The sequence below is a fragment of the Lactuca serriola genome, chromosome 4, assembly GCF_051521515.1.
Source record: "Lactuca serriola cultivar US96UC23 chromosome 4, Lser_US96UC23_V15, whole genome shotgun sequence".
NCBI lineage: Eukaryota > Viridiplantae > Streptophyta > Magnoliopsida > Asterales > Asteraceae > Lactuca > Lactuca serriola.
Window position 1 is genome coordinate 254,896,505 of NC_136411.1, and position 22,098 is coordinate 254,918,602.

The 22,098-nt window shown below is 31.0% G+C and overlaps 1 protein-coding gene across 1 annotated transcript; it reads right to left on the reverse strand.

Annotated features, from left to right (window-relative positions):
• Window positions 1-12,415: 12,415 nt before the first annotated feature.
• On the reverse strand, window positions 12,416-15,038 carry LOC145096936 (putative receptor protein kinase ZmPK1). The gene has a single exon (XM_079034328.1). The coding sequence runs from the start codon at window positions 14,977-14,979 to the stop codon at window positions 12,568-12,570; it is 2,412 nt and encodes an 803-aa protein (XP_078890454.1). The 5' UTR covers window positions 14,980-15,038; the 3' UTR covers window positions 12,416-12,567.
• Between the last annotated feature and the right edge of the window lie 7,060 nt (window positions 15,039-22,098).

Here is a 22,098-nt window from a genome sequence, read left to right on the forward strand (position 1 = left end):
CGAAAAAAACCACTACGTTTTGCTATTTTTTTCAATATTTTTTATTTTTATAAAAACAAAACCAATTATACCAAAAATCTTAATTTTTTATCCTTTACTAATAAACATCATCAACGATTAAAAAAAATCGATTTGTTTAGATTCACATTGTGAATCGAAAGTGCAAATATTTTAATTTTAACATTTAGAATATGAATCTAATTTACTATTATTCACATTGTGAATTTTCTCAACTCAGATTCACAATGTGAATCCGGGGCAGATTCACAAATTGAATCTGTACTGAAATTTATTTTTTTTCTTAATATCAATATGAATCTATGTTTAAAAAAATATATATAAATTTTGATATATTTATTAAATCTTTTTTGATAAAAAAAAAATAGGCATGAACTTCTATAAAAACAATGAAATAAAGTGGGTTTTTTGAAAAAAAAATTATTTGTTTATATGAATATGAATTGGTATGAAAAGAGGACAAAAATCCTGTATAATGGTATATTCGTTTTTTTATATTAAAAACATGGCCTAAAATATATATATATATATATATATATATATATATATATATATATATATATATATATATTTAAAATAAATGGGTTTTGTTATAATTCGATGTATGCACAACTATTGTAAAAGTCTACAACATTTCCTTTTGATGTTGAGCGCTTTAAATTTCGACGTTTTAGATTGGTTCATTGGTTTATTGATTAATAATGGTTCTCTGTTTTATATATATATATATATATATATATATATATATATATATATATATATATAGAGAGAGAGAGAGAGAGAGTGCGAGAAGATAAGTTAATTGAGAAGAAAAATAAAAAGTTGAGAATGGGGGAATCATTCTCTGCCAATTGTTTTTATATATATAAAACATATTTACATTAAGTCATTAAGGATACGTTGATAATTTTTCACATCATTTGTTTTTCATCTAACATCATATCTTCTACTACTTCTTCTTCATCAACATCGCCTATTCTTCATAAAAAAATCATCACTTTATAAAAACATTAATTCTTCATCAAAATTCTTTGTTTGTTCATCAAAATGTCTTGATTCATCATAAAAAATATTTATCGTGAAACTTCATCAATCGAACATTTACACTTAGGTTGTGTTTGGCGCGCCACAGCTACCTAATAAACTAGCTTATTTTTTAAGCTTTTTTATGTTATTGTGTTTGGTAAGCCAAAAAGTAGCTTATAAGCTAGATTTTTGAAAAGCTACTTAGACTAGCTTTTTATGAGTTTATTTAAAATTTTCCAAATAAACCCCTTAATTAATTATAGAAACACGTACTCTTACATGTTCTTCTATATAACTTTATATATTTATGCTAGCTTTTCAGCCAATTTTACCAAATGTTATTTTTTATCAGCTGACTTTTTATTTAACAGCTAGCTTTTCAGCTAATAGCTAGTTTTTCAATTAGTACGCCAAACATAGCTGAATAGTATGAATAAATGTTCGATGAAATGCATAAACTAAATATATCACGTAATATTTATAAGTAAATATATATTTACACAAGAACCAATATATGTCTTTTTAAAACACATGTCAAATATGTAATTCATATGTGAATAATATATAAAAATATATTCACATGTGAATATATATATATAATATTCATAAATGAATACATGTAATATTCATAATTGATAAAATATTTTTCGAAAAATAAAAAATATAAACATATGTCGTTTTGAGGTCCTACGTAGGTTTGTAATTCGTATGTGAATAACATATAAGATCATATCAACATGTGAATATATGTAATATTCACAAATGAGTATATGTAATAATCAAATGAGAATACATATGTATTATTCACAAATGAGTAAAACTCTCAATATATTCGAGAAGTACTAAATTTATAAAATTTAATATAAAAAGGTATTTGATAATAATATATATATTTATTCACATACAACTAAGATTTTTGTGATTAATAAAATAATCGTATAAGCATATTTTTTTATTAATGTTATTTTCATTTATGAATAAATGATAACTTTTTTTTTTGGAAAATTATAAAAAGAGAAAAATGTCATTTTAAGGCCCTAAACAGGCCCGGATGGCTGAAAAACACCGTAAGCCACGACACATTTTACATCAATCATACGGATTTCGTCCAATTCCGAGACTAAACTTAATTGCGACGAATTTTTTTATGATGTACTAAATTTTTATTCCTACTAATAATGACATCATCATGACATGTTATTTTATTAATATATGAGTAAAGTTTATAAATCATTACGACATATTTACTGATGATGTTTCTCACTTCAATCTTACATGTAAAAACATCATTATAATTGTTATTTTAATTTATGTGAATAAACTATACATGTTGATTTATTCATTTGTGAATAGACAAATTTGAAAGAATGGTCCCTGTGGTATGTCAAAACTAGCAACTTTGGTCCAAAATGGGTTTGGCTCGCAAGGATGGTCAAATAGTTTCGTTTTGTTGCGAGTTTAGTCCAAAATTTTTAAAACTTTTTATAATGACAGATTTGCCCTTGGTATTTCCCTTTTTCAATTTTTTTATTACATATGTCAAAAAAAGAAAAAGAAAAAGAAAAAGAAAATCTCTCTCTCTCTCTCTCTCTTTCTCTCCCCCCCCCCTCTCTCTCTCTCTCTCTCAAGTTTCAATACCCAAAGATTCAATCCACCATCATCTTCTTCAATACCCTCGTCTTCTTCATAAATCCCAACTCCTCACCACCATCTCTCCTTCCAGCCACCATAAATCAATCACCAACACCACGATCAAAAATCAAAGTTTGTGCAATCATCCTTACTCATGCTCAAATCAAGTATATATCAAAAGCTCAAAATCAGCTCCTCACTGCCCCTTTCTTACAGATCTGAAATGTCGCTCACCTTTGCAGCGGCTATCTATATTTCAAGAAGGTTTTCCGAATCGTTTCATTCTTCAAAATCTGATTTTGTGCTTATTATCTGTAATTAATCGATGGAGGTTTGCTATTAAACGGGTTCATCCACCCTTTGATCTCTATGAATCGGTGATTAGGGAAGGGTCGGGTATCGGAAGCCATCAAACGTAACACCAAATGTTGATTTTGATTCTAAATACATACACAAACAGATTTCTGATGTTATTTCTAGAACTCAAGAACAACACAGCTTTTGGGGGAAAAGTTCTAGAGTGACCCTTGATTTTCTGTGTGGTTTTCGTTTCTAGAACCAAAAAAACACAGAAAACAAAATTGAAGCTGTAATATATACACATATATGGAGTGATTATACAGATGTGGACATGATGTACGATTACATGACCGAAACTCCAATTGAAAGAAATGAATTGAATGTACCTTTTATTGTTTCCAGAATGGTCTCTTGCGGTCTGCTAAGAACCCAAAAAGTGAAGCTTTTTCATCCTAAGAAGTATGTGTGTGTGTGTATTTTGTTACAATGAGTGTTTGCGTGTTTTTTTTTGTTTCTTTGGATCATTCATTCTCAGATCATGTATAATCGAACAAGAGATAGAGAAAAATGATAAAATGTGGTGATGAGCTTTTGTTTGATTCTATATCTGCAAGTCTGAAGCAAGAAGAAAACTGTGACAACCCAAAGTTTATTCCGTTACATTACCCCGTTACCGTTAACGGAATATTCCATTTTATAAAAGTTCCGTTAATTAGAGGTCGCCAAATAAATAAATGTTTTATTTATTTATATTTTTTATGTCGTTAAAGTCGTAATAAAATAAATAAAACTATTACTTTACTTTTCCATATCAATTTGGGGAAAAAAAGTTAAATTTTATTACGACCATTAAATCGGGTGCGACCAAAAGCCCCATTTAGCGACAGTATCGGGTACATTCCCACTGATCTCCAACTCCAACCTGTATATAAGGGGGAATGGACTTCATTCCACCCCTTTTCACTCTCTCTCTCTCTCTCTCTATACTCTCTCTCATGCAAACCCGATTTCGCCTCAAAACCGCAACCAAACGCCTCCAAATCGTGAGTCTCCTTACCCTAACTTATTCTAAACATCATGACTTGTGATTATACCCCAAAAATCAACATTTTAAGCTGTTGAAATGGAGTTTACGGCCTAAGAGCCTCCTTAGGCCGTAAACCCCTAAAAAGAGGCCAAAATGACCCAAATTTGTCCCTAAAATCTTGGAAACTAATTGGGGATTTAGCCTAGGAGTGTTTGCACCTTAAAACAATCATTTTTGGGACATAAAAGTGGTTTACGGCCCAAGCACATGCTTAGGCCGTAAACACCCTCTAAACTTGTTAAATCATGTCCAAAACACTCCCAAACCATCCTTAGGCTTAAAACATAAAGTAGGGACTTGCTATTTTGGGTTTAGAGCAATTAAACACATGGAAATGAGGGGTAAAAAGGAGTTTACGGCCCAAGCACATGCTTAGGCTGTAAACACCCCCAAACCTCACCAAATGAGGGTTTAAACCCCCTAAATTGGCATTATACCTTCACTAGAAAATGCTAGGGTTGAAACAAGGGCTTAAACTCCAATAAAATCAAGGGATAGGAGTTCACGGCCGCGAACTCCCATAGAGGTGGTTCATGGGCCGTAAAATCCTATAAAAGGGGTTAAATGGTGCCCTAAACACCCCATTTGACTTGGAAAAATGCTTAGGATTTTATCCTCTACCATTTAAGACTTCAAAACACCAAAAGAATGAGTGTATAGGAGCTTACGGCCGTAAGTTCCCTTGCTTAGGGTCGTAAAATCCTCAAAGGGTCCCTATGATGCCTTAAATCCATTCATACAATTTATATTTGGGCCTAGCAAAATTCCACAATTGATACGAGACCTTTAAATATCCTAGAACCCCTCACCATGAGTTTATGGCCGTAAACTCATGGGGAGTTGTCCCAGGGCCGTAAACACTAAGTATAGAGTTTACTCTTGGAGAGTAAACTCCATTCCTAAGCCATTCACACCATTAAATGTTACCCGGGACACCCCAAACACTTAACCAAAGTGTTTTCCGCTCCTTAGAGTGCGTATACTTGTTTAATTAGTATTAAATGTACTAATTGTATGTGAACATATGTTATCATATGCTAAATAGGTCACTAAGTGTGTCCAAGTCTTTACTTGACACCGAGCAGCCAATCGGCACCTTCGTCGGATCCACTTACACCAGGTGAGTTCATACCCCTGAATGAACCTTTTAAATGTTTTTACATGTTTTATAGGGGGGGAATACAAGTTAAACATGCCAGTTATCATATCAATCACATTTGATTGATAACCCGCATACACAAGGATTTACCACACTGTAAACTGTTTTACCGAGTAGGATACTATAAATGTTTTCTGAAATGTTTTCACGTGTTCAAAACTCTTACTTATACTGTTTTATCAAAGTTCATTTTAAACTGGTTTATGAAAAGTTTCTAAAGAATTTCTAAAGGTTTTCAAACTTATTTTACCAAATAACACCAAGTTGTGATTTTCTCAAGTATAAAGGTTTTTTTTCCATGTTTTGATACTCCCTCTTAGTTTAAACTCCTACTTGATAACGCTTTCACTTCGTGATGCGTTTATACTTGTTATTGCCTCTATTTCGCTTATACTTGTAGTCACTTATGCCTATTAGACGCTCTTACTTCACTTATTGTCGCTTCTACTTCGTGATACACTCATATTTGGTAACGCTTATACTTCACGGTTCGGTTATTCCACACTGTACGCTTATACATCACGATTCGATTATTCCACACTGTACACTTATACTTCACGATTCGGTTATTCCACACTGTTTGTTCACACCCCACGATTTGATTATTCCACACGATTCGGTTATACATCACGATTTGATTATTCCACACGATTCGATTATACATCACGATTTGGTTATACTTCACGATACGTTTTCCACTTGTTACACACTCAAACGTAGTTGGATGTATGCCTATGCTTGTATAGATGCATATAAATAATGGTTGAAGGTCTTAGGAAGGCTTGTTCGCCCTATTTCCTTTTCTTCGTTGAGATGTGGTCTGGTGGGATCGGATGTCCGTCCGAAGGTCGTTTGATCATTAGTTATATATTATGTACGCAAGCATAGACATATAGGCTTGCACCAGTCAGTTCAGTTATGAGTCTCTACCTCTAGTTCAACACTTATATTGGAAACCCACTAACCACTATTTGGGATGCATCTACGGGACACGACCTTCTCCGTCGTCTAGTTGGTAACCAGAGTCTCCTGTAGGGAGAGCGGACATTGTGTGTATAGATCTATACGGTATTGACACCCCCGCACCCTGACTGCTAGCTACAGTCCACGACCTACCAAGCCAAGGGGTGACAAATGTCACATTTTATAGACGCTTGCAGGGCGTCAGGTACTCTAGTGTCGGTTAGTATGGTTACGAGTATCCCAGGTTACCTTATAATTCATGGCCTTAAGGTAATGGTATTTCACCAGCAATTTACACTGTATGCTGGAAACCCACTCTCAGAGTCACACTGTTTTTAGACCTTACTAGCTGTATCTTTCATTTGATACTGTCTGGGGTCTGTATTCTTTGTTTTAGACCTTACTAGCTGTATCTTTCATTTGATACTGTCTGGGGTCTGTATTCTTTGTTTTAGACCTTACTAGCTGTATCCCTTCATTTGATACTATCTGAGGTCTGTATCCTTTGTTTCTAGACCTTGCTAGCCGTACCTTTCATTTGGTACCGTCTGGGATCTGTGTCTCTTTTGTTAGACTGAGCCAGGCGTGTCGTTCGTTCGATACTCTCCTGGAGTCTATGATTCCTCTTGCCTTAGTCAGCAGTCTTCACTGCTGAGGCATATGTTACTTTTCCCTGAGTTCTCCTGCTTTCTTTAATAATCAAATTCTGTATTTTGATAATGATAGCGATTAAGGGCAAACTACTTTTTACCACATAACCCCGTCCGGTCTTGGTAGAAGACTGCTTTTATTAAAGAAAATATAGGATTTTCTGGAAAGGACTCTAACTTAATGGGTACTCTAAAACTACCACTTTTATTAAATTTATTTGAATGAAATGACACTAAATACTTATGAACTCACCAGCATTTGTAAAAATGCTTATACTCGCTTTTCAAATAACTTGTATTCTCAGGTCAGCATTAGACAGGTACATCCCCGGAGCTGTTGATGAAGATAGCTTAGTACCATGTTATACTTATGATATTTACTTGTATTACTTAGATGTATTGTATGTAAACCATGTAAAACTATTATTATTAATGCAATGTTTTGTTGTACTTTGATTACTATAATGCATGTGTTGTGATACTTGACATTATGTCATCCACCCCAGAACGTTTCCGCCGTTCCGGTTTTGGGGTGTGAAAAAAACTCTCAATTTATAGGTTTGAATCAAGAAGAAAATTGATGGTGTTTGATTTGGAGGTGTGAAAGTGATAGAGACAGAGATGGTGTTCAAGAAGAAAGCACCTTCTATTTCCAGGTAAAGGTGATGGAGATGGGTTCGACTGCTAAGAGAGAGAGAGAGAGAGAGAGAGAGAGAGAGATTTTTAATTGTTTTTTAATTGTTATAATAAAAGAAAAATGGAAAATAAAATAATAAGGGGCAAATCCGTCATTATAAAAAATTTCATAGGAAATTGGACTAAACTCACAACAAAACGAAAATATTGGACTATCCTTGCGAGCCAAACCCATTTTGGACCAAAGTTGCTAGTTTTGACATACCACAGGGACCATTTTTGCAATTTTATCTTGTGAATATATATATATATATATATATATATATATATATATATATATATATATTAATTTAGTATTTTACATCTAAATTCAACATTATACTAAGATAAACAACATTGAATTGGTTAAGAATACCATTTACATTTGAATTTATCAAGATAAAAAATGATGAATATATTAAATTGTATAAGATTTACAGATGACTATAAAAATATATTGTTTTTATCAATGATATATTATCATTTATGCCTCTAATCGTCAATCATTGATTGAAATGTTATTAATTTGTTGAGTTATAACCATTCCTGACAAACATGTGAATACACATAAAAAAATGTTAATAAACATATATTGTTAGTTCATAATAATAGCGATTTATTACATGCTAATTATTACATGGTATATTTACACATGAATGTATAATCATATGTGAATATTATATGATATATTTTGTATTATATTGTAGATTCACATTTGATATTACATGGTATATTCAAATATGAATATCATAGTAGATTCATATGTGAATATTATATGATATATTTATTTGTGAATAGTACACATTATTATGACACTTTAACATTGCATGATTTATTTATTGATTAATATTACACATTATACTCAAATGTGAATATTATATAGGATATTCACTTTTGAATATGACACACTACATTCATATTTAAATATTTGATGATACATTCACTTATGAATATTACATAGTATATTTACTTGTGAATATTAAATGGTATATTCACTTTGAAATATTAGAGAGTATATTCATATGCGAATATTACACAGTATATTCACATATGAATATTACGAGATATATTCACAAATAGATAAAAAAAAATTATATGTTATTGACATAAGAATAGCATACATACTTGTATATTTGTTTTATGTTTTAATAATAATACACTGATTTAGATGTGAAAACATATTCATATGTGAATATTACTTGGTAATTTAGTGTATGCATTTCATCAAACAGTTGAAGTGCATACAAGTTAGGTTTTATAAATAGGGAATCTTTGGAGAAGTTCTAAAATTTCACCCTAGTTTACGAAAAAGTCCTAATTACCGATAAAAATGACGATTTAACCATTTTTTCCGCTTTATCGGTTTCAACACTTACCCGGTTTCATTAAAGTTCAATTATTTTACCATAATTTCTTTAAAGTCCAATTATTTAAAAATAATTTCATTAAAATCTCATCATTTTACCATAATTTGGGACTTATTCGTAAATTATGGTAAAATAATGGGACTGTAATAAAACCAAGTAAGTAATAAAACTGGTAAACCGGAAAAAATATGTCAAATCGTCACTTTTACCGGTCATTGGGACTTTTATATAAACAAATTTTAGTTTAAGACTTTTTCATAAATTTTGGAAAAATATTGGGACTTTTCCGGAGTTTTCCCTTGTAAATATGGTTAAAAACTTGATACTTGGACTAGTTAAAACTTACAAAATAGTAGACAGATAAAGAATTATATGAAATTTTAAAAAAATGATTTGATGTTTTTCTAACCTTAATTTTAACATTTTGTTTGATGATTGATATTGAACGAATGGTATGAAATAGATTTGTTGTTGATTATCGATGATGTTGATCTAATGGCGTTGTATGTATATATATATATATATATACTAGGTGAATGCTCACGTTTTGCGCAGAAACACTTTTATAGTTGAAGTTTTTACAAATATATGTTTTTTTAAAATATAACAATAACGTTGTTGTGAAATTTGATATAATAATTCATACATTAAATTCATATAACATATTGATTATTTTGAATTATATGATAACATATGCATCTATTATAACTGCATAATCCCAATTGTTTAAATGACTTCTACCCGCGAGTTATACATGAATAAAATTAGATATAAAATATGGTTTAATGTTATTTATAGTTGTTATTGTTAATTAATTTTTTAAAATTTATTTTCTTAATGTTTTAATTTCTATCATTATAATTATTTAAAATATCAAACATTATTTTTTGATTTTAAATGTAACAACAGGAAAATCTATATAAAAATCCAAACTTTTGGGAAAAGTTTAAATAAAGTCCTAAAAAAAATTGAACAGAAAAGTCACATTATTTTAAAAAAATCATATAATTTGTCATTTGTTGTTCAAATATAAAAAAAATGATTTTTTCGTTAATTTAAGCAAAATGTTAAAGAATCGAGACATTTCTATTCAAAAAAAAATTAGGACTTTATTGAAACTTTTCCTAAAAGTTTGGGACTTTTCTATAGTTTTTCCCGTAACAATATAACATTTGTATAGAGTTATTTGTAACTATTGTTATTGTAAGTTGTTTTAAACTACTTATCTGAAAACTTTTAACGATTATAAAAATATCTTTATGAAATATTATAGTTGAATTGAGATTACGATTTAGTTTCTGCACTTATTACTATAGTTTATCACTTTTAACTATTTAAAAAATATTCTTTGGTTTTTTTAAATAGAACTGAAATTTGTATTTAAGTTGACTGTAATGTTATATTTAAATTAACAATTTAAATATTTTGTCAAAATGTTCAAAAGTTGTAGCTTGAAACCGATAATGGTTTACATACAACAACATTTTAAATTTAATAAATTAAGTATAATATGTTAAAAGTTAAAGACATAACTTTATAAATAGAAGTAAATATATTATTTTAAAATTGAAATTTAGTTTATTTATGATTACATTTTAGGTTTGATATTTATATAACCTTATTAACCAACTTATAATCATTATTAGAAAGACACTACAATTTATCACTTTTAAATATTTACAAAATATCATTTGGGTTGTTTAAGTTAATCTAAAATTTATATTTAAGTTGAACCTGTAATGTTATATTTAAATTAATAATTTAAGTATTTTATACAAATTGTTCCAACATTGTATCTTTAAAATGATAATGGTTTGCATCCAACAATATATTAAAACTAATAAATTAAGTATAATATGTTTAAAGTTAAAAAAAATAAAAATAAAAATAAAAATAATAAAATAAAAAACATAACTTTATAAGTAAAAGTAAATATATTATTTTAATATTGTAATTTAGTTTTAATATGATTACACTTTAGGTTTGATATTTATTTAACCTTATTAACAAATTATAATTATTATTAGAAAGAGACTAAAAAGTCATAGAAGTTTTAAATGAATATGGTGAAAGGAAAAATGTTTCATTTATATATATATATATATATATATATATATATATATATATATATATATATATATTGAATTCATTAAATTCTTAAAAATAACTTCTCAATTATTGGGTTTTAATACCCATAAGTTATTCCAAACATTTTTAATTCTAATTTCCCACCACACTAATAACCTTTTCTTTATAGAAAACATAACTTATTTTTAATCTGCAATCCCAAACACACCTTAGAAAAATATGGAGGATAAGCAATGAATCCATGAACATGCTTACATACATGAATAGTAAGAAGTTGTTTGTTTTTCTTAAAAAACACATTTTCAGACCATCATTTGTTGTGCGGCGCAGCATACGCACTACATTTGTCTTGTCGCAGAAGTTTGTGTTTTGGAAAACTTCAGACGACAAAACCTTTGATCATGTTTTGCGCGGTGCAACATTTGACTTGTCTCTTTAAACCTATTCAGCTTTCATTTTTTCCAATTGATTTTTTTTAGAAATTTTGTATAACTTGATTTGTTTTTTAAAATTTGATTTTTTTTTAACTTTGATTTATGGATTTGATACAATTTCCTTTTATAGTTTCCTTAGTTTTTTATAATTTGATTGTTTAATTTTTTTTTACCGTGTCACTTAATAATATTTTCAGTTCTGGTTGCATGTTTTTAACATATATGATTTTTGTACGAATTTTGTAGACTTTGTTTGCAATATTTTCTTAATTTTTTTTATTGTTTTATTTTTTATGCTCTTTAAAAGTAGTTTTTTTAAAAAAAAAACTAAGAGTTTCTTTTATATTTTTTTTGGAAATTTTGTACTTTCTTTTAGATGTTTTTTTTAGTATTGTTTTTCAATGGTTTAAGATTAGAATTATTAAAATTTCATTATTAAGAACTACTTTTAGTTTATAAAATCAATTTATTTAACTTTCAATTTACTGAAGCACCCACAGATCCACAGATGTTTGATCCACTTTTTCTAAATATGATTAGCAGACTTCATGAATTTTAATTTAAAAAAGGTAATAAATAAAAAGCAAACAGTTAATTATTTATTCGCATCTAATTATAGTTGAAAATCTAATGTCAACTTTACGACTTTTCTGGTCAATGGCGGCTCATTGGTTCCTTAATCATTTTTGGCTCATTTGACTTATTGCCATCAGCTATTAATGCTGACCTACATTTTGTTTTATTAGGAATTATTAGTTCTGATGCCTTAAAAAGCTGGTTGAAATTTTGCACAAGATGTTTAATTATATTAAAATTTGATACATCCTGTCCCATATCCAAGGCCAATTAGATTCACATCGATCTCATTCGTGCTAAGGCAATTATGACAAACAAGTTGCGACAGCTAATTAGATTGGGTGCGTACAACAATTATTGAAGATTAACAGTTAGTAACATGGTAGTCAGCTTTATACGATATATCTAAGATCTTGAGATTAATCCAATTTTAATATGAATAAAAGTAAAAAACCTTCTCGTATCTGAACATTTTTTACAACCATTTTTCTGTATAATGTGCACTTACATACGTACTAGTTGACATAGATCCTTGAATGAGAAAGTAATTTTATATCACATACAAATTAATAACACAGAGCTCCAACTTCTTTTAATCATCTTCTTTAACATGCAGCAGCAAATCCACAACCTGGCTCATAGTTGGTCTTGCATCTTCATCTTCCTCTGAACACTGTAACGCTAGCATAATCAAAATTTCCATTCTACGCATGTTATATTCGCCATTGACATTAACATCTACAACTTCTGCAATCCAGTCATTCTTTCCACCAGCTGCTACTATCTTTTCCTTCACCCAGTTCGCAAGCTTTCTCTCAGATTGCCCACTTAGATCACTTCTTTGGCTACAACCCGTTATCATCTCCAACATCACAACACCATAGCTATATACATCAACTTTTGAGGTTATTGGACGATTGATAAACAACCATTCTGGAGCCATGTAACCTCTTGTGCCTCTTGCTTTCTTAAACTCTGAATTACACGTTCCATCTCTTTCCAATAACTTCGACAATCCAAAATCCGCCACCTTGGGTTTGAAATCACTATCGAGCAATATATTATGAGGCTTAACATCACAATGCAAAACCCACTCCAAGCATTCTTCATGTAGATAAGCTAAGCCTTTTGCAGAGCCTATTGCAATGTCAAATCTCTTACTCCAATCTAGTTTCTTGGAATGTAAATTTTGAGCCAATGATCCATTCTCCATGTACTCGTAAACCAACAATCTGTGATTTTTCTCAGCGCAATATCCCCACATCTCGATCAAATTCATGTGGTTTAGCTTCCCAAGAGTACTTATCTCTGCTAGAAGTTCGGCTTCAGCTTGGTTGTTGCTAATTTGTTTAAGACGCTTGATCGCTGCAACTCGATTGTCTGACAATACTCCTTTGTACACAATTCCGCCACCTCCTTTCCCTATCTCTTTGCTGAAATTTTTAGTTGCTTTCTTCAATTCTGCATAGCTGAATCTCTTAAACCCTGTAGCAGCTTGGAGGTAACCTTGTGATTTGTTGTATGGATTTCGGGTTTTATAAAAGAAGTACATAATGCATATGATCTCCAGTGTTCCAAATACATATGTAAATATTTTCAGGGACTTAATGGAATCTTCATTTGGGTTCTTATCATAAGCTCTAGGAAGTTGGATTGTTGGTATCTCACTGCAGTTTAAGGTGAATCGCTGAACAACGTTGTTGTTAATTGAAGATATGGGTAGAGTTTTTGGTAGCTTTAGATACATGGAACCATTAAAACTCACCGAAGAGAATCCATTCACCAACTTAAACTTTGCGTAACAAAGAAAAATCCCTTTGGTTCTATCGTATTTGAACTGGAACCCTTTGCAATTGCAGATGTTTAAGCACTGTTGCTTACACCCATCTAGTGTTATATTCGGCATGTATTTAGCATCATAGCCATAAAAATCGGTGTGAGGAAGTTCTAGGAAATTATCTTCGCCATTATCACATAATGTCGGCTCGAATTCTGGTTCACAACCGTATGACCAATCTGTGTGATTGATCATTTTGTGATTTGGTAAACAGGAGCACTTCGTACCATGTGTAGGATTGTTAGAACACGTACTATTTTCTCCACAACTTCCATGAATTCTGCAACTTTCGGACATAGCTTGCCATGTAACTTGCCATACTCCTCTGATCTCATCAAGACTGTATGCACGGAAGTTACCATCAACATCCATAGTCAACCTTCTCAATGGCTGAATTCCAGCATCCGATGTGTTGAAGAAAAGACTATCACTTGAGATGAAACGACCAGAGAAATCAAGGGTAGCAATCCTTCGGCTACCATAAGTGGACCTTCCAGATTCCCATGCACGTAGCTCAGGAGATGGCCAGTAAACGCCTGCAACTTTAGGTCCATTATACACAAGTCTAATGACATTATCGTTGTCAAAAAAGAGCTTGTAGAACCCCGAAGAGTAGTTTGTTAAGCTTCTTGAAGAAACAAGTGGTGTATCTTTCGTAAGCTGTTGATCGGGAAGAAGGGTATCTGTTGGGGAGCCAAAGCTTTGCCAAATAATTTGATTATCATGATTTTGAAGATAAAGATTTCCTGAGTTATTCATTTTCAACTGAGCTGATTCTGTTGAATCTCTTATAGTTGTGGTCCATATTGGCAACGGTTGATCTGCATCTCTCAGAACCAGATTTCCAGTTTTTAGGAGGGAAAGCTTTGAACGTTTTCCATTAACTGGTACATCTCGATTAGCCATCCAAACAATGGTGTGACTTCCATCTGCGAGTGGTTTAGTAAACCATACTGAAAAACAATATGCATTCTCTCCAACACTGTAAAATCCGGCTGTATAAAGGCCGTTTGGTGAGATCAAAATGTCATTTTTGTTCTCCACTGAGAGAGATGAACCAGGGTTTAATACCAGTGGTGGCGAAGGAGAAGTTGGAGAGGGAGATATCAATGGTGTATGGGTTAGTAACACAAAAGCAAGCACTTGGAAAAGAAAAGCCGCAGCCATTGAGGGCGAGCATGAATTCAGGCGTCGATGCTCTTATAATCAATTAATCAGTATTCACACAAAGTCTACGGTCCACGGTACTGCGAAAGATGAATTTAATTATTATACTTTTGAAAATGATCATTTCACATGTTATTTTTTAAAGATTTTTTAATTTTCTCTTTCCATTTAAAATGTTTTTTTTTATTTATATATTGTAAAATAGTTTATAACCCGTGAAATCATGGCTACAAAATTAATTAAACTTTAATAGTTAGAATACAAAATTATTAATCAATTATAATCGTTAATTTAAATAAATATATGAAATTATATCACCTTATAATTTGTATTAATTTTATTTTAATTTTTATTGCATTGTTATTAATTTATTGTAATTAAAGTAAAAATTTTTAAATTTGAAATAGATAATTAATAGGTTGACAAGTGGCATGCATTAATTAAGAGGTTTAATAGGGTGACATATGACAAAAAAAATACGTATTGATTAGAAGACTTAATATGATGACACATGTCAAAAGTAGATTAAAACTATTTTTTTATTAGAATAGGAATACGTTAATTCTATTAATTTTGAAAATACATATTCTAGCTAAAGGTTTAGATATGGCATTTTAACAATTACCATTAAGCATTGTTTTTTTAATATAAATTTATATTCAACTATATATACATATATTTTCCTAAATATATTTAAGAAAATACTAAATATTTTATCTACTTATAATATTTATTTATAGTTATATGACAATTAAGTAGAATATATGTTCTTTATTTTATACATGTAATATATATAGAAACAATGAATAAAATGTGAATTTATATTTTGTTAAACTCAAAACATGTAAAATGTAAGACATAGTTGTAGCATGATAGGTTCGGGCACATGAGTAATTAGAAGGGCATATCAATTCAAAGTATACAACGATTGCTTGGTAGATGCTACTTGAAATACTATGTTTTGTGAAGGTTGCATAAGGGAATGCATCGCAAAGTGAAGTTCGATATTGGTTTGCCACCCTTAAATTCGGACTAGTCAATAATAAACGTTAAAAATGATTTTTTCATCTAGGATAAATAATCTTAACCAAATTAATAGTTATGATCAACAACTGTAACCTATTTGATTTAATAAAGAAAATTATGTTAATATTATATGTTTCATTAATATTATAATATAATAAAATAGAAAAAATCAGTCGAATCGTCCGTACATCGTAAAAATAAGTGCACCAAAACATATATATATATATATATATATATATATATATATATATATATATATATATATATATATATATATATATATATATATATAGAAAGTACACATCTTTCAAATCCCAAAAATATAAATTTAATAGAAATCCGACTTCGTATGGATTAGATATGATTTTTACAAGATAAAAAAATTAGTCGCGCACAACGAATGTATGACGTAAAATGCTACGAAGAAAATGGTTGACTTTTAGCTAATGTGAATAAAAAGAAACTCGTAATACTCCTTAAAATATGAATTTTGAGAAAAAGAATGCTAAAAATGGCGTTCGTAAGAGAGAGTTATGATTTTAGCAAAATCATATAATTTTATAAAATATGGACAAAAATATAAATTCAAAAATTAGTCGGCGGAGTCTAAACGAAAGTTGTAGATCTTGTCAATAGCTATGCGTGGATATAAATAATGTCAAAAACGGAGTGCGTATGAACGAATTATAATTTATTAATAGCACATTTACATATTAAAATAAATTATAAATCATATATATATATATATATATATATATATATATATATATATATATATATATATATATATATATCTCAAAGGTATCGAGGATGCGGTCTTTATAAGACTAGTGTTGAGTAGTTTTGATATTAGTTTAGTATAAATATCATTAAATCTATTTTAAATTCTATTAAAAATGAGTGTCTAGTCATTTAAGTAGATATAGATGCTGATTTTTGAAAATTCAACTACTATAAATAAGAGCTTCTAGGCTCTCATATTTTTGCACCAGTCTCTTGATTTAAGAGTTTTTCTCTTCTTATCCGCTGAGCATTTCGGTTCCTCGTGATTCGACTTCTCTTTCTGTTGTTTTAGTATAATAAGGTGAGTGCAAAAACGCTACAAGAATCTTTCTTAGAAAGATTCAGCGACAAAGTTCTGCTCCTGTAGAGCCCGACTCCTAGCAAAAACCCCATTCTAAGTAACTTATGCTTACCCTATTTTAAATATAGTTTATATTTAAAATTAGTATTGTTATTACGAACTTATAGTAAATATTTGGGCTATTATTATAACTTATATAAGTGTCGTTATAATATCTTTTTAACTACTCGCGGTTCAGAGAATTTGTTTAAAGGGCCGCATATGGTTGTTGGATTTTAGAAGTGCTATATGCCAAAATGGTCCTGCCGTCCGGTGTTTTATGTCTGACCCTTGTCTGTACATAGTTGTTGGAAAATATTGTCTAAACGCTTATAATAGAATAATAATGCTAAGACTAATAATTAGTCACAGTAAATATTAGACTAAAATCTAGTGGTAATAATAGTAGGTTTCGTCATAAGAAATTATATTGATAAGAAGCGAAGCTCTGTTTGAGTTTGGAATCATCACTTTAACAAGTGAGTGTATAGTTACTTTCATCTTACATATAGACATGAAGTATTTAATATAAATTAAGTGTTATGTGTGCATATTATTTGTGTTCTTGATATCTATGCTAGATGAACAAAAATATACATTTTTTAACTGTTAAATTATATATGTATTATATATATCTATAAATATGATGGGTAAAAGATGGGTAGATTAAAGATGAGATGAATGATGAGCGATGAAAGATGAGATGAATGATGATCGATGATATATGAACGGTAAAAGATAGTGAGAGGCGATGACCCAAGCGATGGCCTCGTCATCTAGCAGAGTATAGATGGCAACCACAGACTATTCTAGATAGTCCAGTAGAACACTAGCATGCTCGCAACCTGTAGGTGTTGTGAACAATGTGTTCACCCTGTGTACTATAAAAACCCATTAACATGTATTACGGGTGAAATCCCTAAAATAATATTGTCAATAAATGAGATAAACCTTGGCAACTATCGACTTAGCGCCTGTTAGATGAACCCTGTCAACTATGGATTTAGTACTTGTTATATAAACCCTGGCAACAATGGACTTCGTGCCTATTCTATAGGACAATCCTTAAGAATAAATAATGAGAAATAGATGATTCATAAGGAAGATACTTAAGAATAAAGAAGATGATGGGGATGGATAATTGGGTTTATTGTTTCATGATTAAACATAATAACTTTATTATTGTGGGTTGAAAACCCTATGTGCTCACCAGGTTTCCCAACTTGACCTACTCAGTATATTTGTATCACAGATGTCGATACCAAGCTACATTACACCGAAAGAGTAAAGGAGATGTAAATCACTAGTGTAAAAGAATGTAAGGTCTGTTTATACTTATGCTTCTGTATTGACAATGACATCCCAACATTTTAATATAAACAAATACATTTCTTGTGAAATGCTTTGATAAAACATTTATCATGTTTTCTGGGAACAAAATTCCACAACATTGTTCTTTAAAAAGGATATTTGATTTTAAAATAACCATAATAATTTTTTAAAATGTCCATGAATTTACGGATGTCACAGTTGGTATCAGAGCATTAGTTTAAGCAAACTAGGAATTTCAGGATAATTTCTAGACTTAAACTTAGAATGCTAATCGATGATTGTGAGATGAGTGTCTGCTATATTAAAGATGAATGCCTAAATAGACACGAGCACTAGCTGATTTTAGGAAAGTTGCCTAAATTACTTTTATGTGCTAAATGATTTATGTTATAGCCTTACATGCTTTATGATGCTATTATTTGATTGGATCCATGGTCTATTGCCAACCGGATCTGGAAATTTTATGTGTTTAGATTTCTAGACGTTTAATTACGGTATTAGAACTGACATGTAACTTTTTGGAGGAATAAGGGGATTTACATGTCGATCGTAAATAAAATCTTCATATCTTAATTGTCGTCGTTACACACTAAACGTCTGATTTGGTGTATAAATCGAAATGGCAAGAACCCGAAGCGGAGTTGGAAGCGCAAATAGAAACAGGAATTAGCAGCCTCAACCCCAAGTGATTGAGCAAGTACCAGTAGTAGCAGCTGCAACTGAGCCAATCATGATGACAGGAGTGTAAGTAATGATCCAGATGATGTTTTATCATCAAATGGAGAATAAAAGGCGGTTACTTCAACAGAATTGGGATGAACCTATGATGCTTGTTGAACAGCCTGATCAGAATGATGGACAGTTGGAAGAAGGGAATTATAGTAGGACCATTGGTCAAGCTGAACTGCCAATGGTTAGAAGGAATAACCAAGATGGAGGAAATGACGGATGTGGATGCCAATACAAGGATTTAATTGTATCCAAACCAACATGTCTTTCTGGAAGCCCAACAATGGTGGAACTTATGGACTAGATCTCTGAGATGGAGACAATATTTGAGAGTTGCGATTGTAGCAATAGACACAAGACCGCTCTCGCTGTTCCCCTGTTAATATCTAGAGTACTGAGCTAGTTGAAGCTACTAGTTGATATGATGCCCAAGGGTGAAGCAATCAAGATGTCTTGGGAAGATTTCCTAATGCAACTAAAAATACAGTACTACTCTGAGCAGGATCTTCTGGAGATTAACAATGAGTTACAAAACCTAAAGAAAGGAAGGATGAGTGTGACCGAGTATGCTGCAAGTTTTACGGAGAAGATGAAGCTTGTTCCTTACCTAGTTCCAACTAAACTCTCCAAGGTCAACAAGTTTGCCAATGGATTTCCAGCATACTTTGGTCCATTGGATAAATAAACAACCACTTTGAAAGCCGCCATCTGGGCAGCCAAGAATGTTGAGACCCAGATAAGGGAAAAAGGTCTGGAAAGAGTTGAATTTGGAGAGAAGAGGAAGTTTGAAGGATCTTCAAAGTCCAACAAGGAGAGAAAATTCACAAAGTTTGGAGGAGGAGGAGGAGTTGAAGCAACATGGTGCGATAAGTGTAAGAAGAAACACTTGGGAAAATGTGGCGAAGTGGTGACATGTTTCAAGTATGGAAAGTCTGGGCATTAGGCCAATGAGTGCACATTCAACATGAAGGTATGTTTCAGATGTAACAAAGAAGGGCATATTTCTAGAGACTGCCCAAAGAAAAATGAAGCAGCAAGGCCAAATGTACCGCTAAATCCGAGGGCATTCCACATGATCCTTGACGAAGCAGATAGCAACGCTAGGAATTAGAAGTGAGGACTTTATATCCCAAGATCAAGATATGAAGTAGCTATATAGATAATATCCGGTGGTATAGCCTATTAGAGGCATAATATAGGTTAAACTTAAACAGCTGTTGAATCGTTTCAAGGAGTCATATAAACCTTGGTTTTTTTTTTATCTGTTGTGTTAAGTTGTTATGTGATTTTTTTGTATGATGAATTGAAAAACTACGAGACAATACTTCGGAAGAGTATGAGTAGGTGTGAATGGTAGTAAAAGCCTATACTACCGGAAGCACAAGAATCACTCTTGGTTTAAAGAAAGTCACAAGGTTAACAACACACTAGTAATTGATTCTGTTTGATTCATGTCCGTCGTTACTATCGTTTAGATAATGACTAAAAAGATGATTATTATTCTGATCCTAGTGGTACTAGAGTTTGTTATGTGGTTCAAGGGACCATGTTCGATGTAGCATCCGACATAAGACAGAAGATTGAAGTTAAAGATAATCAAAGCAAATACTACAAGTATCGTGATTGTCATGAAAGTAAAAAGCTTATAGCTAAAAGTGTTAAATGCTAGAGGTCGTTAGACCATGACCCATCGATTTGTTATGTTAATCAAAGTAAAGACCTTTCGTAAGTTAAGTATGTTTAAGAAGAAGCAAGAATCTCTAATAAGGATTGAGTTTGTAACTCGAAGGTTAAGATTGAAAGTCCAACATAGGATAAAGAGTGGGTGCATTGCAGACTGCCATCAGTCAAGGAGTCCTAGAGTTAGATACTCATTGGAAAGGACATAATAGTTACGATTATCACCTAGGATGGAAAGGAAATGTACAAAGTCATTATACAAGCCCTGTTTTGTTGATGATTCTGGGACGTAATCAACCTAAGGGGGGGGGGGGGGGGGGTAATTGTAACACCCAGATATTCGGGCCAGTCAATAATAAGCATTAAAAATGAATTTCTTTTATCAACGATAAATAATCTTAATCAAAGTAACAATTATGGTCAACAATTGTAACCTATTTAATTTAATAAAGAATAATTATGTGAATATTATATGTTTAATGATTATTAAGATATAATAAATTAGGAAAAATCAGTCGAATTGTCCGTAAATCCTAAACATAAGTGCACCAAAACATATATATATATATATATATATATATATATATATATATTTAGAAAGTACACGTGTTTCCGATCCCAAAAGTATAAATTTCAAAGAAATCAGACTTCGTACGAATTAAATATGATTTTTATAAGATATAAAATTCAGCTGCGCACAACGAACATATGACTGAAAAAGCTACGAAGTGAATGGTTGACTTTTGGCTAATGTGACCAAAAAGAAAATCGTGGTACTGCTTAAAATATGAATTTTGAGAAAAAGAATAACAAAACGACGTCCATACGAGGAACTTATGATTTTAGAAAAATCATTTAATTTTATAAAAATATGGACAAAAATATAAATTCAAAATTAGCCGGCGGAGTCTAAACAAATGTTGTAGATCCTGTCTATAGATACGCGTGGATATAAAGAACGTCAAAAACGGAGTTCGTATGAACGAGTTATAAATTTTAATAGCTTATTTACGTATTAAAATATAGTGTAAATCATATATACATGTACATATATACACATATGTATATATCATTAGAAAGGTATCGACAATACGGTCGTTATAAAACTAGTGCTGAGTACTTTGGACATTAGTTTAGTACAAATATTATTAAATCTATTTTAAATAGTATTATAAATGAGTATTTTATCATTTAAGTAAATATAGAGAGTGGTTTTTGAAAATTCAATT